This window comes from Epinephelus moara, chromosome 24 (assembly GCF_006386435.1).
Source record: "Epinephelus moara isolate mb chromosome 24, YSFRI_EMoa_1.0, whole genome shotgun sequence".
NCBI lineage: Eukaryota > Metazoa > Chordata > Actinopteri > Perciformes > Serranidae > Epinephelus > Epinephelus moara.
This window is the reverse complement of record NC_065529.1, coordinates 46197065-46214374: the sequence shown is the minus strand read 5'-3', so window position 1 is coordinate 46214374 and position 17310 is coordinate 46197065. Positions and strand designations below refer to the sequence as shown.

At 41.8% G+C, this 17310-nt stretch overlaps 1 protein-coding gene across 3 annotated transcripts; it reads right to left on the bottom strand.

Annotated features, from left to right (window-relative positions):
* Positions 1–4448: 4448 nt before the first annotated feature.
* Positions 4449–16611, bottom strand: tomm34 (translocase of outer mitochondrial membrane 34). Of its 3 annotated transcripts, none has more exons than XM_050039429.1 (8): positions 16315–16611; positions 14924–15073; positions 13816–13915; positions 13193–13345; positions 11621–11793; positions 11125–11272; positions 9549–9675; positions 4449–7444 (listed from the first exon to the last, which is right to left on the bottom strand). In XM_050039429.1, exons 2-8 carry the CDS (start codon positions 15051–15053, stop codon positions 7343–7345), a joined length of 933 nt encoding a protein of 310 aa, XP_049895386.1. In that variant the 5' UTR covers positions 15054–15073; positions 16315–16611; the 3' UTR covers positions 4449–7342. The 3 variants fall into 3 exon arrangements, with proteins under 3 accessions (XP_049895386.1, XP_049895385.1, XP_049895387.1); XM_050039428.1 differs by having other exon boundaries at positions 16433–16610; XM_050039430.1 differs by lacking the exon at positions 16315–16611 and adding an exon at positions 16096–16237.
* Between the last annotated feature and the right edge of the window lie 699 nt (positions 16612–17310).

The following is a 17310-nucleotide window of genomic DNA, read 5'->3' as shown; positions in this document are numbered from 1 at the left end:
CCTGCAGTGAATCCTCTCCTCAAGTATTGAAATAAATATATAAATATATAATAACAATCACTGGGTCCATGATTTAGGGCAAACTAACTAGCTTACTCCTTTAATCAAGTGTAGCTGGTTACTAGGTAACGGTAACGCCAACAGGTTGGGGCAAGAACAAGTGGTGATGCAACCAGGAAATCCTCCGCAGACCAGACCATCACATTTCGGAGACTGTTCAGTTTGGCTGATGCGGTCCTCAAAGGACGTGGCTGACTGACGATGACCGCGAAGGCCGCGTCCTCCAAAGGCTGCAGCTGCTGAATTGAGACAAAGCTTGTTTATTTTCACTGTGAGTTAGAAAATGATCAGCGGACCAACATGCACCCCGTTGCGGACCAGATTTGGCCCACGGGCTGCAAGTTGAGTGTCACTGTCCTAAAGAGTGCCTGGGTCCTGAACTGTTTAATGCAAAAGCAGCAAGATGCTAAATGTTATTCTTGTCATAGAAGACGACACGGCAGAATAAGAAGTGCCAATTCTGCATACGAGCATAAGAACCCTGATACCCCGTTCAGACACGGTGACACTTTGGTGATTTATGTCGTTGTGTCAGTGCCCGTCAGACGACCTTCCTTTGTGACTGGGGTTAGATGTAGGTGGACGCTGCCTGACTTTGCGGTTCTGTTGTATTCTTTTTTTGTCATTAATGGAAATAAACAGAACTGCCGCTTTAACATCATTAAACGGACTCCCAAAGTGGAAAGCTTGAATTAGAAAGCGTATATGTTGAAAGAGGCAGAGAGAAGCGTTTTATTTGGTTAAGAGTCGATATAATTCGGTATGCGTCAACCGAAATGCACGTTAAGATGGTTGGACTTTAAACAAAGCTGCACAAACCAGAGGGACAGTGGACTTTACCCACAACCTGGGCATTAGTTTAACAATCACTCACTGCATGTTGCGTTGAACTCATAAAGAAAACTGTTTTTCTTGCACGCCTCGACACATCTAATTCTTTATAAATTGAAGTAATTGGGGTCTGCATTTACACACTCTCACACAACTCGTGCAGCTTGATCCAAGTCTCATTTATCCAGTTGTGAGCTCAGTACTTCACAAACAACAGATTTTTGCTGATATGTAATAAGGGTGTCAACTAAAAAGTCTTGAATGTTACAACAAGGCCTTAAATGTCATTGGTCTTAAATTTGAATTTGTGAGTTCTTAACTACTGCAGACATCTTATCTAATTTCATTTATCCACAATGTTTTTGTGAAAATGAGTGAAGACTTTCAATGTAAAAGTCCACATTTATGTTACAAATCTTTAAAAACTATAATACTGTTATTTTACTTGGTACTTGTACTTACCTGTTGGCAAAATGTAGATTGACTTAACTCACTCTGATAACCATATTCCTACTTAACTCTGCACAAGACCACATACACCGATCAGCCAAATCATTCAAACCACTGACAGGTGAAGTGAATAACTTTGATTATTTAGTTCCAGTGCATTGTTCTGCTGGGAAACCTTTGGTTCTGGCATTCATGTGGATACCACCTGACATGTACCACACCTCATGGCAACAGTACTCCCCAATGGCAGTGGCTCCCCAGCAGAAAAAAGCAGACTACACAAACTGTTTAGAAATGGCCTGTGGAGCGTGACAAAAAGCTCAAGGTGTCGACTTGGCTTCTAAATTTCCCAGGTCCCAATCTGCTCAAGGATTCTTGTGATGTGCCGGTACCCCATCCCAATCTGCTCAAGGATTCTTGTGATGTGCCGGTACCCCAGATGTACCCCTAATCCAAGGTGGTGGCCTCCTTGGATCGGACTTGGCTCTGACCTGTGGAGGCATGGACACAGGATCTCTGGGAGTGTCCTGCGGTGTCTGGCACCAGTGCGTTGGCGGCAGATCCATTTAGTCCAGTGGGTTGTGAGGTGGGTTAATGGCACGTGCCACAGATGCTCATTCAGATTGGGATCTGGGGAATTTGGAGGCCAGGTTGACACTTTGAGGTCTTTGTCACATTCCTTGGGTCATTCCTGAGCCATGTTTGCAGTGTGTCACGGTGCATGTTACAGTTTGTAAACTGATGTTTTGATAAAGCTTTGCTGTTGTTAAACATGGCCCCCAATTTCTTCTATTTATGAAGGATGTTCGTCTTTCTTGAATTCCTCATTCACCGTTGATACATGCGAGAAAAATTCAAGGTAACACATGTTGAGCTGTAGTTCTGACTAAATTAACATTTGTAATGTGCTCGTTCGGTAAGCACCTTCTCCTCTAAACTGAGGTTGTCCCCATCCCTTTGTTTGAGTTGGACCGGATCTGCCAAAGGAGTCATGTCTGAGTTTACTGCCAACACAAATATTTCTTATCTTAATCTGTTAGTTGCACTTTCAATTCGAGGCTGTCTGTGTTAACAGAGGAGGGAGAAGTTCAAATACTTAAAAAGAATAACAAACAATACAGATTCCCAAAATCCACACCCCCAGGAAGAGTGAGAACGTTCAGGGCTGTCCTTAAAGGGACAGTTCACCCTAAAATCAAAAATACAAATATTTCATCTTACCTGTAGTGCTAGCTATCAATCTAGATTGTTTCAGTGTGAGTTGCAGAGTGGTGGAGATATCGGGTGTAGAGATGTCTGCCTTCTCTCCAACATAATGGAACTAGATTACACTCAGTTTAGGGTGCTCAAAGTGCCAAAAAAAAACCCCCAAAAGTCAACAGCAGTGTCTCTTTCCAGAAATCATGACGCAGTTACTCAAGAAAATCCACAGATTTGTTGTGAGCAGTTTGATGTAGGAACTATTTTCTTTCTATCGAACTTCACCCACCAACCGTATCACCACGCAGAAGGAAGCGTGCATCTACTGCTCGCTCACCTAACACCTCTGAGCTAGCTAACGTTACAGCGCAGCCTAGGAAGATGCAGTTAATCCATGAGTAAATCCATGCTTCCTTCTGTGTGGTGATACAGTGAGTTTTTCCAAATGTATTTCTTTGGTGCTTTGAGCACCACAAGCCAAGAACAATCTAGTTCCAATGTATTGAAGAGTCAGACATCTCTATGGCCGGTATCTCCAACATTCGGGGCAACTCACACCCGAACAATCTAGATTGATGAACAGCACTGCAGGGAAGAGAAAAAGTGTGCTTTTGGTTTTGAGGCTGAATTCCTTTAAACAAGATTTTGCATCTATACCACTGAGCTGCTTTTACACCAGTGACACTTTATTTTTCCAGGTGTAAAAGTTGCTACAACAAATTCTTTCCTGTCTCAATTACAAAATGTGTAAAAATGTGTACAAAATGCAGATTTTGTATTTTGATATAAAATGTATTTTGGGGCTGGGCATGACTACAACTCTTAAGTCTGTATGATAAATGTGAAGCTACGGCCAGCAGCTAGTTAGCTTAGCATAGGCTGTTCATAGTTACCACAATCCTCCTGTCGGCATTTGTACAGAATCAGATATGTAATAGATATTAGATATGTTATCCAACAGTGGGGATATGTTCTGCAAATTTTCTTTGTAAGGCCGGCCGGCTGCCTGTGTTCACACTACCAGCGACAGCATCAGTATGACCAGCTACGTTATTGCCGAGTCACCATTAAAGTGTGGCTCAAGTGCTTGTTAACGTTGGTATGTTGTCACAGGCTTGTGTGCGTCCCCTACCTGCCACAAAGCACCTCAACTGAACGCCATCCAAAGCAATCATAGCGTCGGCTAACTAAGCTCAATAACACGGCACCACAGCTAGAAACAAACACATACGTTTGGTTGACCCCTCAAGGCGTCACTAAAGTTGAAACCAGCCCACCTTTACCCTTCTTACACAGAAATCGTGCTGTAGCGCCGCCATGAAGTCCACTCTTAATGCCACCTCTACATTTTTACTTGGAATCAAACGACAGCAGCATCGTACCATGTCAGCGTGTGATTATAGATTGCATCCTGTCATTACAGAATCAAAAATGTTGACATGTAACATGCATCACCAGCTCTTTTTAAACCTTCACCATCCCTGTTATTTGGCGGCTGATCTCGTCCTCTGCTTGGAGGGTAAGGAGCTCTCAGACCTCATTGTTTTCCCTATTTGCGGACATTTTCAGTCACTGTTCTTCTTTACGTTAGCCACTAACTGCTATCAGCTACTTTTAAATCTCCCACTGTGGGTTGCACACACAACACATCGTCAAAACGTCACGCCGGTGCCACCCATGATCCCATCCTGCCGGCTATATACAGCCATTGTTTCTCTACTTTTACTACCTCTATCCTCCCATTCTGCGATCGTACCTCATATACAGAACAGCAAGGCGAAATTACAATGTGATATTTCCACCTTAAATAGGATGTAGCTTCATATAAACCAAACAGACATGAGTGGGCATTGATACTAAGCGTATAGAACATTTGCATTCAGGATGAAGAAAAGACAGGATTATTCTGTTTTTATTTCATGTTTATTTGCAGTTAAAACAGAAGCAGTTCAACAGAAACAAAACAGCAAATTACAGAAACAGCAGAAAGGTGATAAAAGTGAGATAAAATAAGAGATCTCCGTTTCCAATAGCGTCAGGCTGTGGTAGCACTGTGCAGCTTTTTGGCTCAATGGCGCAGACATGAGTAAGTGTAGATGTGTTTCACAAGCTTTCCTTGCATGACACATGTACTCGGAGTTGTTGTTTTACTTAAAACCAGAAACTGACGTTTTACATCTGAGCTGAAACCTACAGAGGATGAAGACAGGCACTTCAGGCAGGATGGAGACTGCCAAGCTGCAGCAGGATCACCGAAGAGATTTTGTTTCACAATAATAAAATGATGAAACAAAGACTGTGACAGTACTGTGAATATGATGACCCGTTTGAGGATAGTTTCACTTGGTTCACATATTTGTCTTTCAAACTGAAAGGGAACAAACTGAAGCTCTGATCCTAAAAGCACAAAAAAATATAACTCAGTGGAGTGACAGGTGTGTCTCAGACGTCTGAAACGAGGCAGGAAAGAAGGTAAGAACACTTCATTTTGTTTCCGACAGGCTCTGGATTTGAGGATGCCACCGTCTTCAATACTGACAATACTGATTTGCGATGCTACGTTCAAGTCATATCGGAATTATGATAACTACTGGTTTGAGTTGTAAGCAGAGTTCACATCAGTTGTCCAGAATAATCAGAAGTGCGCAAGTGGACGTCTCATGTCTGCTAAAGTCTGTTGTTCAAGGTAATAAACATATATGGTGCCATATTGCCATGGCATGGTAAACAATAACTAAGTGCAATCGTCCCATGTTGCCCGACGATGTGAATGTTTACAAGTCGAAAACATGGTAATCTCTAGAGCTGTAACTATCAGTCGATCAACAGAAAACGAAGGAAATTAAAAAAATCATTATTGTGGGTCCTTAAAGTCATGGAAAAGTTTGGAAATTTTGTCCATGAAATATGTGGGAAACCTGATATTAATTGGCAACTATTTTAATAATTGCACAATTATTTTAGTGGGCGGAGTAATTGATAATGAGAACAATCTTTAGTTGCAGCTCTAGTACAATCCATCCAATATGACGTGAACACGGCATGAACATCAGTCCACTGAGAAAAAGACACACATTCACACGTACGCAAAAGCCTCAGAAAACCAAATATAGGATAAATAAGTTAACTACCTGAGTGTAGAACATTATGTGAAAAATGGTCGTTAACTTGTCAATGAAATACAGAATAAACCTTTACGATCACCAAAGTTTGGATGGGCGGGTTGGTTGGATTTTGATGTGAGGGAGAAATGCACTTTAATATTCATAACTAGGTTTTCTTTAGTGTATGATCACCTGAAAATAATAATCACTGTGTTTTTACCTTCGAATAAGCCGTAAATGTTTCGTTATGTTTGTCTATGCAGTCCGCCATGTTGTTCTGCAGCAGACCAGAACAGAAACAACAGTGGCTCAAGATGGTTTCTTGTTTTCACGTCAGCCACCATAATTCTCCCACACACTTGGCACACAGGAGACGTTTCAGTTGGTTGCAATCTGCAGCTTCACCACTAGATACCGCTACATCCTACACACTAGGTGCCAGGTGCATTAATGATGTGTGTGCATAAAAACCATGCGTACGCCTTTTGCCACACACAAACTGATATTTATAAATGTGAGTACCTCACGCGTTCTTCAGACCTGGTGTACACACAGTTTAAGCTTTGATGTGATAAGGAGCAGATTAAATTTAAGTTGAGAGACTGTTATCACTGTTTTTAGGTTGTTTGCCAATTTCACTGATTGTGTTATTTTCACTGCACAACATTCTGTAAAATATCATTTGAAGGTGTTTGTTTTATGCGCTAGTTAAATTATATCTTTGGATTGTCAGACAAAACTAGCAACTTGAAAATGTCATCTTGAGTTTCCAGAATATCGTTATTGGCAATAACAAACGATTACCTTGACTGCAACGAGAACCTGAGCTGCTAAATATGACGGTGTAAACCATGGGACGATGTAAACGTCTCAACAGGTAAAATGTTTTCTTTATAAACTTTATTTATATAGCACCTTTTGTGCAAAATGACAATACAAGGTGCTCAACAAGACAGTACTAATAAAAGAAATAATTCTGTACTTGTATTAGGCCTTTATCAATTTATTTTCCTAACCCTGACTGTATCACAATACATATTGATCAATATATACCATGACAGATTGCTATATCACCCACTCCTATCTGAAACCTAATGAGCTGCAACTAATTACCTCATCTTTTTTATTCAGTTCTAATGTCAGAACATTTTTATGCCATAAACTTCATGTGTCAGTGGAGCTGGATCACATGACCTGATGTCATGTGATAGCAGAACAAGCTTGTCATGTTAACACATCTAGGTTTCGGAGCTCGACATGATGGCTGATTACCTGCTGAAGTTTAACAAATGATGACGGTAAAGGTTCATTCTCAGCTAGAACTATGATGCGTGTCAGTAATTTCACCTCTTATAAATAAACATAAATACTAAGTGACTTGAACTGGTAAAATACAAACATGGCCAAGGCGCCTCAGTTCTCATAAACCGGAGCTGCGTTTTCCAGAAGCGTCTCGAGACCAAGCTCACATTTGTCCCAGCGACAGCAAACAGATCAAACACGTGTCCGGTGTGGATGAAGCTTTTGGGAAACACAGGTCAAGTGTTTGACTTAAAGCGGCTGAATCGTGTCACTGCTCGGCTGGTTTTTTTTTTTTAATTTTCTTATAAAAGCATCAGTGATTCGTCGTCCTCTCCTTTCTGTACGCAGTGCAGTGACAGATCCTTACCGCTGCCTCCAGAGTCCCTGATGTGTCGTCATTTCTTCTTCTGCACCTCCTGCAGCAGCTTCAGGGCGGCAGAGTTCTTTGGTTCCACTTTGAGCAGGCTGTTCAGATCGTCCTCACAGGCTTTGATGTTCTGCAGGACGTACAAAGAGGACTTAGATTTAAAAACAAAACGAGGTTGAGGAGAGCGCTGACACTGAAATGAAACAGTACATTTTCAGGCTGATTTCAGAGATGTTAGGTGTCTCCACTGTTTTTAAACCACGTGTGCACAATAGGGTATTTAGAAATCTGACAGTGTGATTTTCAATATCATCAAAACTACAGACGCTCATCTTTCTTTTTAGCTAATATTGAGATGCCTTATTGAGGCGTTGTATTGTAGTGCAAAACATGGGCCACCAGAGGTCAGTGTCTACTGGTGGGACAGACAGCTGACATGTCTCATCTATCGTTTTTTCCAACCTGTTCATAAAACAGGTTGCGTTCCCTTACAAACCGCACACCCCGCCATCTAGTGCCTGGTCTAACATGTGCTTCAGCAGTAGGGATTTGGCTTCACTCGCTTTCTGCAGCTGCTGCTCTTCTAATCTGAGCCGATTAGCTCTAATTGATCTGGCCAAAAACTGATCGACTTTCCATCCCGTTACAGTCGACAAACTGAACAAACTGCTGCTGAGGAAAAAAAACCCTCCAATTTCCACGCACACTGCGTTCATGGACCCGCAAAAAGGTTTAAAGTCTTAGATTGTACTGTTACAGTAAAGTCACGTACTGTTAGAATAAAGATAAATAAAGCACTGTTATGATCAAGTTAAATATTGTTATAGCCAAATTAATCAAAGCGGAACATCTGACGCTTTTATTCCGAAGCCCCCTGTTCGCCGCGGGCCAGAAGTGTTGATGTTTTTGCTGAGTTGTCATCAACCAGAGCTGCGTTTCCCAGAAGCGTCTCGAGACCAAGCTCACGTTTGTCCCAGCGACAGTAAACAGATCAAACTTGTATCTGGTGTGGATGAAGCTTTTGGGAAACACAGGTCAAGTGTTTGACTTAAAGTGGCTGAATCGTGTCACTGCATCAGTGATTCGTTGATGTTTTTGCCGTGAACTTTAAGCTTCCTTTTAACAGTTAAGCCCACTTCAGACCAAAGATTTAGAACTTTGCAGCGGTGTGAACTGGCCAGTCTGAGCTCGACTCAAGCCGGTTGATGGTGTCCCCTGCAACTCAGCTGGTCAAATTGCCGGCGGCTGGTTTTAGAACATAAGGCCTGTCATCTATTTCAACAGCTAATCAGCTTGTAGTGAAGTCTGCTCGTCAACTCAACATGGCTCCAAACGCTTGCTGCAGCAGGTGCTCTGTCCCCGCCAAGCCCTGTTTCTCCTCACTGTGTGCCGGTGTTGGACGGTAAGTCGCTGCTGCTGCTCGCTATTAAAGTTAAGCTGTCACACTGTTAAACATGAGTGACTGTGAGCTGAAAACAACCTAACAGCTCTCCAGTTCATATGTTATAGTATTTACAACTCACATTAGTGCTCCATGATTGCAAAACACTGCTATACAGTCGTGGCCTGGAGCCCGGCAGATACAAAAACACACTCGATAGGGGGGTGTTCGTGACTCATGTTTGTGAGTCTCTTTCTGTCTGTGAGATAGGGAGAGAGCCATAGGACAGAGCAAGACAACGAAAACACCAAAGCACGTCTCATGTTGGTGGCCTAAAAACAAAAAAATGGTGTGACTACTAATATTAAATGTTCTCAAAAACGTTATTTTGGACATCTTGCATGGAACAAGCCGTGATACATCGCGTATAATCGACATATCAACCACCGCTACTTTGTCCTGATCCAGATAAGATACCCAGGTACATGTTCAGCCACCTGTGTCTACTGACAGTCGCACTAATGTTACCTTTATGCTGGTTTATGCTTACTCAGCTCGTCATGGCTTTTTTTTCTGGACGTTTTTCACACGACTCAAACCTCCAAAACAATCGACAGTTGCAACTGTACGGAGCAGCGAGAGCCGAGCTAACCGTGTCCTCTGTGTGTGTGTTGAATGCTGATGAGGAGAGGCCGCCAGGGGAAACATCAGCAATTATCAAGGCAGGAAATGCTTTTATTTTGTCACCTGCCCTGAAATCCTCCAGAGAGAGAGGCTTTTAAAAACGAACGTCTGATTACTCTCTTGTGGGAATCGGGGGCTGTAGTGCAGTGATGAAGATTCATGCTCTCACCTTGAGCTCTTTGTGAGCCTGAGCCCTCCTGTAGAGAGCCTTGACGTTGCTGCTGTCAATCATCAGGGCCTCGTCACAGTCTCTGACAGCGTCTTTGTACTGCTTCACTGACAGGTAACACAGCGCCCTGATAAGACACACACACAAATAAATACAATTGAATCAAAACATCAGAGAGCTTATATACTACATGTGTGTTTTAACCCAGAAACTCACTTATTTTTGTGTGTTGCCTCTGGGATGCTTTTAATCTGCACTGATTCTTTACATAATAGTAATGCCTTCTGATCAGATTACACTCACATATTGATGAATAAAGGTTGTATTTGTTTATTATATGTTTATTACACGGGGTTACAGTGACGTATTCCCCTCCAGTTTTGTCTTTTTTAGGGGGGGCAGGGGATTTTTGGGGAAAGATAGTGAGTCAGCAGTGGTACACATCAACTGGGAACCTGAAGATTAATTTGAGATGCAGCTCAGCTCTGTGTGTCAAGTATTTCTAGTCATAAATCTAAATAAACACTGTGTTTCTGTCAGGCGCCTATTCAAACTTTTAGAGTGTACTGGTTTTTAAGACATTATGATGGAGGTATATGACGGCCATTCCCATGCTTAATTATGTCTCCTACGTTGTGGCAGCAATTTTTGCATTGATGCCATTTGCTACACAGCTTAAGTTTAAATTTAAGCATTTTTTACCGCTTGAGAATAATTAAAATGATCGAAAAATCCCTCCAAAACACCACAGGAAGTATATGTTTATAATAATAATGTAAGTAATAATGTTTATGGACCCGATCATGCAAAAATATTCAAATACAATAGGTTAATTTGATGAAGCCTAGTGCAAGTTCAATCAGGAAGACTTTCTTTATGCTATATTCATTCACATTTCTCTCCCTATCCCATTTCCCACTGCTTCCTCAAATCAGCTGACTTTAAATCTGTTCTCCTCTCTGCTCCCGTCAGCTGTCATTTCAGGACGAAATTTCATGCTCTCCTCCACCCCATTCACCTCCAGTCACCTGATCCAGAGCCCAGGACGAGCTCATCAAAAGCCCACTCCTCTTTACATCCACATCCTCAGCTCCCTCTTCATCTCATCACCACCACCAGCGTCTAGACTTCATATCTACTACGTCTTTACCACCCTCCTGGAATAGATGACATCACGATGGGGACTAAACGCCAAAGCCTTTTCACATTTCTCATACATATGTGCACATGTAAATAGATATTCTTTTCTTTCAGAACGCGTCTCTGAAACACGTGTTCTGCATGGGAAAAGCTGAATAGAACTACCACAAAGTGGGCATGTCTGTTAAGGGGAGACTCGTGGTCACCCACTGACCCCATTTTCATTTAGATATCTTGAGGTGAGAGGTCAAGGGAGCCCTATAAAAATAGCTAAGCCAGTTTCTCACTAGCCAAAACTTAGCCTAACTTTGGAGCACTATTTAACTAAACTCAGCCCACTACACCCTCTGAAAGACGGTGATGTTGGCAGAGCATGCCAGCGTCAGCTAGTGGAGTGGAAAAGGTTAAAGGGATAGAATAAGAAGATGTGACTCACCGGTTGGTGTAGGTTGTGATCTCAGTGGGGTTGAGTTTGAGGCTCTGGGTGTACTTCTCTATGGCCTTCTTGTGCTCTCCTTTCTTCACCAGGGCGTTGCCTTCCTCTTTCAGGGTTTGGCCTTTCTTCATGTCTTTTTCACTGGGAGCTGACGAGAGTGGAAAATATGATGGGAGGGACAGAGATGAAGGAAAGAAAAAGATCTGAGTCAACCTTTAAGATTCTGACAATACTCCTGACTGACGACATACACAGAAGAAACTGTTACTGGTAGAAATCAGGGACTGTGTTAACATGCAGCTGCTCAGTAATCAGACTCTTTGGCATCTCCAAATTGATCCTATATGAAGTGATGTCACTTTCAAACTGGTTATTATCAAATACATTTGCTGACACAAATTAGGTCCTTTTATCTTAATAAAAATCACTCATCCAGTTAGTTATGATTTTACTTACTTGAGCATAAATCAAAACAGGAAACACAAAATCTTCTTACCAGATTTGTTTGTTTGTCTGGTGCCGTTCTGTTTCGGTGTAGGTTTTGGTGGTGCGGCGTTGCCTGCAGCTTGTTGGACCAGTTTCTCTCTAACAGACAGAGGAACAGTGGGGATGGGAGGAAGCTTTTCTCTCCACGACAGACCGTCTGCCTCTGTGAGCGCCTTCGTCATCCTGAGACACAATCGTAGGGAGAAAACAGATCTAGAGTTTAACACCCTGTGCGGTCCTTTGTGTGCACTGAAAGATGCCAGGAAAGACAAAACATCCTGTGATTTCACAATCAGAAATTACAGTCTGAAGGATAATTATTGCCATCATGTTATAGTCAAATATAATTCTAGTCAGCTCATTAAAACTCCCAAGAACAGCTCGCCAACAGCTGGACAGAAACAACCAGAAATACAGATTTGCTAATTGAGTAACACTCAAAAATCTGACTTTTTTGAATCGTCAGTTTTCATTCGATGCTCCTAAAATAATGACAAGCTATCTTTAAGTTTTAGAGTCCCTGTCTGAGAATAATTAATATTGATTAATAGTGATGCAAATTGAAATAGTTTTTGGCGGGGGGTTTGAACCCCAGGGTGGGGAAGCCCTTCTGTGCGGAGTCTGCATGTTCTCCCTGTGTCAGTGTAAGGTGCTCCAGCTTCCTCCCACAGTCCAAAGACATGCAGGTTAATTGGTGACTCTAAACTAGCCGTAGGTGTGAATGTGAGTGTCAATGGTTGTCTGTCTCTATGTGTCAGCCCTGTGATAGTCTGGTGACCTGTCCAGGGTGAACCATGCCCCTCACCCAGTGTCAGCTGGGATAGGCTCCAGCCTCCCCGTGACCCCTAACAGGATAAGCGGTTATGGAAAATGAATGAATGATCGATAGATGGATCGATCTATATATATATTCACCATTTAAATACTGATTTGGACATCAATTACCATGGCAACAACTGGAGCTTCTCTGTTATTAGGGCTGGCCCTTGAAAGTCACAGATTCAAATCGTCAGTCAGAGACCCCCCAAGTCGACTGCGAGTGCTTCAAGTCGAGTAGTCGTTTTGTTGTTGTTTTTCTCCTAGTCAGTGTGCTGCACTGTGTACTTCTGAGGACACTTTGCTCCCTAGGCTTTGCAGCGAAGTGAGAACTCTTGACTTTCACCTTTCATCTTGTTTGCTAAAAAAGGCTAAATCAGTGTGACTAACAATGACCAGAGCCAAGATCAACCTGCGTAGTCCCTCCATTGTGAAACTGGAAAGTGGTGCGTTAATCTATTTCGGTAACAGCTCTTTGATTACTTCCGGTAGTTTCTCCGTATGACAATTCTGACCGGTTAGAGAGCAGTTTCCTCTTTGGTCTGCTTGTAAATAACGCCATGTGAACGCAGGACAAACTTGAGGTGATATGCAACATTGTGAAAAACTGGTCCCTCACTCAGACCAGAGCAAACAAACTTTTAGTATAAAAAATACACAGTTTAAAAGTGGGACAAATACCCAACATGGATGAATTCAAACATCTCTCTCTATCTTTTCTTATAAATTCCCCAGAGTGGATAAATCCAGTCTACAACCAAGGTACCTGTTGGTGCCATCGTGAGCTGCTGCTATGTTGCAGTCGATCTGCAGAGCAGTCTTATAGTCTACATAGGCCGGTCTGTAACGCTCCAGAGCCTCGTAGGCAGCAGCACGACGCAGCAGGGACTTCACATTGAACGGGTACAACTCCAGAGACCTGAGAGAAAATGTGTTCAGTTCACAAGTTAGACACTTACAAAGAGCAAAACAGCAGAACAGGCTTATTTTCCATTTGTAACAAGGTCAAGTGTCAAAACTGAAAGAGACAAAGGCGCCTAAAAAACATCCGTACTACAACATAAGGACTGTTGGCATGAAGGTTAATATCTTCATGGTTGATAATAACTTAAAAACTTAAAGGTTGGGGTCTTTAACAAGTTTACTTATGAAGCAAATGTGAGCCACATTAGAAAATTATGTGTCAAGAACAAACATCCTGTTGTAGTTACACCACACAACAGTGCGGTGTAACTAAAACAAAGAGATATCTGAACGACGAACAAACAAAAATTACAAGAATTAAAACACCTGCACAGAATCACAGACTACAGATGACACACTGTAAAATGGTAATAAAAAAGATATATAAAAGATAAGTGGTTAAAAATAAAAGATAAAAACACTTACGTGTTGCAGTCTTTCACACACTCTGCACAGTTGCCGTCTTTCAGGTAGCTGGCTGCACGGTTTGAGTACAAAATGCCCAAATCTTCTGGATTCTTTTTATCTTAAGAGAGAAATAAGACGGTTTAAAAGAAGCACTTCACCAGAGTGGTCATTTAGTCTGAGTCAAACATCCTTTAGCTCGGTCCTTTTAGAGGATACATAAAGAGAAAGATGAGAAAAGGCCAACTAATAAGACAGACTGTCGCAATAATAAGAGAGAGAATAAAACACTGATTAAAGGATCAGTTTGGTGTCCATGTAGTCAAGAGTGTCATTTGTCACTGTGTAGTATTTAACCATTGGGAAATATTCAAGACCTCATGTACAGAGCCTCTGACCTAACAGAAATACTAACAAAAATAAAAACACTTCGCAAAATATAAATGTTTCAACACAAAATATGGATATCCTGGACTTTGTAATGTGTATATATTCATATTTATGGCTATAGAGCTCCAAGGGAAATGATTTCTTCACTGACAAAAAACTCAATGGTCTCCTCCTCCCAGTCGTCCACATTAATGTCCAGCTCATCCGTGTCCACTCCTCCTGAGCTCGAGGCGAATGCTCTTCTGTTCCAGACAGGTCTGCTGCACTGTGGTCACAGTAGTGACGGTAGTCCTCCATCATGGACCTGCGCTTGTCCACCAGCTCCTTGGAGGCCTTGGACTGGCTCAGACGATGCTTCTGCTCGAAGATCTTTCAGTATTTCTAAATATCCTTCTTGATCTGGTCTGTGCTGAGCAGGGTGAGAGGTCTGGGTCTCCAGAGCAGCTGACAGATAGTGTCCTTGTTGTTCTTCTGAAGAAGACATTTCCTTTCTGGAAGACCTCTGTGCCATGTGCTATTTTCTATTTTATCTTTTTAGATAAATGTATCATCTACTACTGACTGAATTTTCATTGTAGACTACTTGTGTAATTTAGAAGCGCTCCTTGGGTCCCCGACCTGACCTGCACATTCTCTAACTCCCTCTCTATATAGAGTATTTGTGCTGAATCTATAATTTGTTCCTTTTATGTGTGCAAATAAATAAACAATAAACAGGTCATATTTAAGCAACACTTACTGGACTTCTCCAGCTCTTTGATGGCCTGGCTGTAATAATTGGTGGCCTCTCCATACTGGCCCGCCTTGAAACTATCGTTCCCAGTTTGTTTCAACTCCGTCCAGGACTTGGACTTGTGTTTGTGAGGCATCTCGTCTTTTTGAGGCTTATCTGAAAAGATGAAACACTGGTTACCATCTGCACATGAAAACAATCTGTGTCAAATAATCACAGAGTCAAACGGCTCTGTTAAAACATTTTTAATAGATATATAGGCTTAACATTCTTACAATTGGAGAATCTAAGAATTTCTTTAGGCCTATAAAATTGATAAATAAAAAATAACTGTTAATCATTTACATATAACTTTTTGGTCAAAGCCACAGGGAGTTACTGGTCAGGGGCTACAGACCCACATGTGGCTCCGGAGCCACAGGTTGCCTACCCCTGGCTTTTCTGTTACTACCAGGCCACAGGTTTTCACTCACATAACTTCAGCTGTGACAAATGTTGTGTGTCAATCAAATGCAGTGTGTGCTCCTGAGCTCCACACCTGCTCACTCAGATTTAACTGCTCCGCATCACAATTTAAATGATAACTGCATCTCAACATAGATATAAGACAAGAAATGGTGGTTAAAACATGTTAAAATATGCAGATATCGTTACACACTTTGCTTCCACTTAGTGGCCAGAATATTAGGTACCCCTGGTTAAAGCTTGTATGTTCTGGTTTAGAGAGGTTTAATTTCACCTTTATGATAAATCTGAAGGCTTTTGTGCTGCTATTTAATTGTACTGCCCCTGAGAGGTGTTTCTAATATCTACTACACTTCTTGATATAAAACAGTTACAACAAAAATGAAATTCATTAAGGTAAAATGTGTTTCAGAGCTGTTGTGTTGACCTGGTTTTAGCTAGCTGGACACAATACATTGTGAATATAAAATAGAGACTTTATGTTTGCTAATGATGTCCACATATATAATTTACCTGCGTTTGTCTTAAAAATCAATTTAACACAGTTTACTTATCCATAACGTAACCGTTCCGGTATGCTAACTTATCCAAGATACATGTTAGCTTAAACTGCCAGTAGTTGTTGTTTTATCCGGGTAGCTTCAATTAACGTTAGCTGTTTACGACCGTTTGTCAAAAATAACACTAAAAGTTGGCTTTAAATGAAGACACACCTGGACGAAATGTTCTCGAGTTGTCTTTTGTTTAAATTACCCGTTACTTCCACTCTTTTCTAGCTTAACTGCTAAGTTCTAGCTCGCTAGCTTACTCATGCTAACTCGCATTCGAACGCTGTTTAAATAAAGCTAACCTAGCAAGCTAACCTAGCAAGCTAACTTAGCACACTCATACAGCTAGCTATGCTAACGGTAGGAGGCTCTCACGCTTCTTACCGGCTGCCGGTTCTGAGAGAAAGCAAAGCAGCGAGTAACGTTAGTCCTCTTCACGACACTAACCGACTACCGGCACCTGAAACTATCTGTACCAGCTGTGTACGGTGTTAATACTGACATTACTCTGTGAACTTGCTCCCTCCAGGTGGGTCGGACCGGTCCTCTGCCTGTGTTTAAGGTGGAGAAGGTGCAGCGGAGAAGTTGCCAGTAACTTGTGGTAACTTCTCGGTTTGCTTATTGAGGCCGGAGGAGGAGGAGGAGGAGGAAGGGCTGAGGGGGTGTCACTACTGTATCGCTTTCGCTTCGGTTTTCAAGCTGCGTTCAAAGTCATGTGGAAGCTGTAGGATTTGGAGAACGTATTGCGCCCTCTGCTGGTCAAAATGGATATAACACCTGTTGAGAGAGTCAAATGTGCAAGGACGTAGTCTCAGGGGCACAAATGGCACATTGAGGGGCCCGACTGCCACCTGGAGATATGCACCTGTTTGAATTTGAATTTTATTAGCACACAATATTTAATTAAAAACAAGTATATAGACATACACATGGCAGGCATTGTGTGGGAGAGGTAAGTGTGGTGAAAACCTCCCCTCTAGAATTTCAATTCTATTCTGATATGAAAAGTATTTCTCTCCCAAACATGAGAATGTAACAGACAACACAAGTAGTTATAATAAATCATAAATGAAACAGACACATACACATAACCCATACACTCATTAATCATTGGCAAACTTTCTGGGGAAAACCTGGTCTTATTAGGAGAGACGGCATTCATCCCACTTTGGATGGAGCTGCTCTCATTTCTAGGAACCTGGCAAATTTTATCAGTAATTTAAATCCCTGACAACCCAGAGTTGAGATCAGGACTCAGAGTCGCAGTCCTATACGCCTCTCTGAGCTTCTAGTTCAGTTACCCAGCCATAGTTTTCATAGTTTTATACAAACGGTGTCTGTCCCCCGACCACCTAAATTATCTAAATCTAAAATTAAACA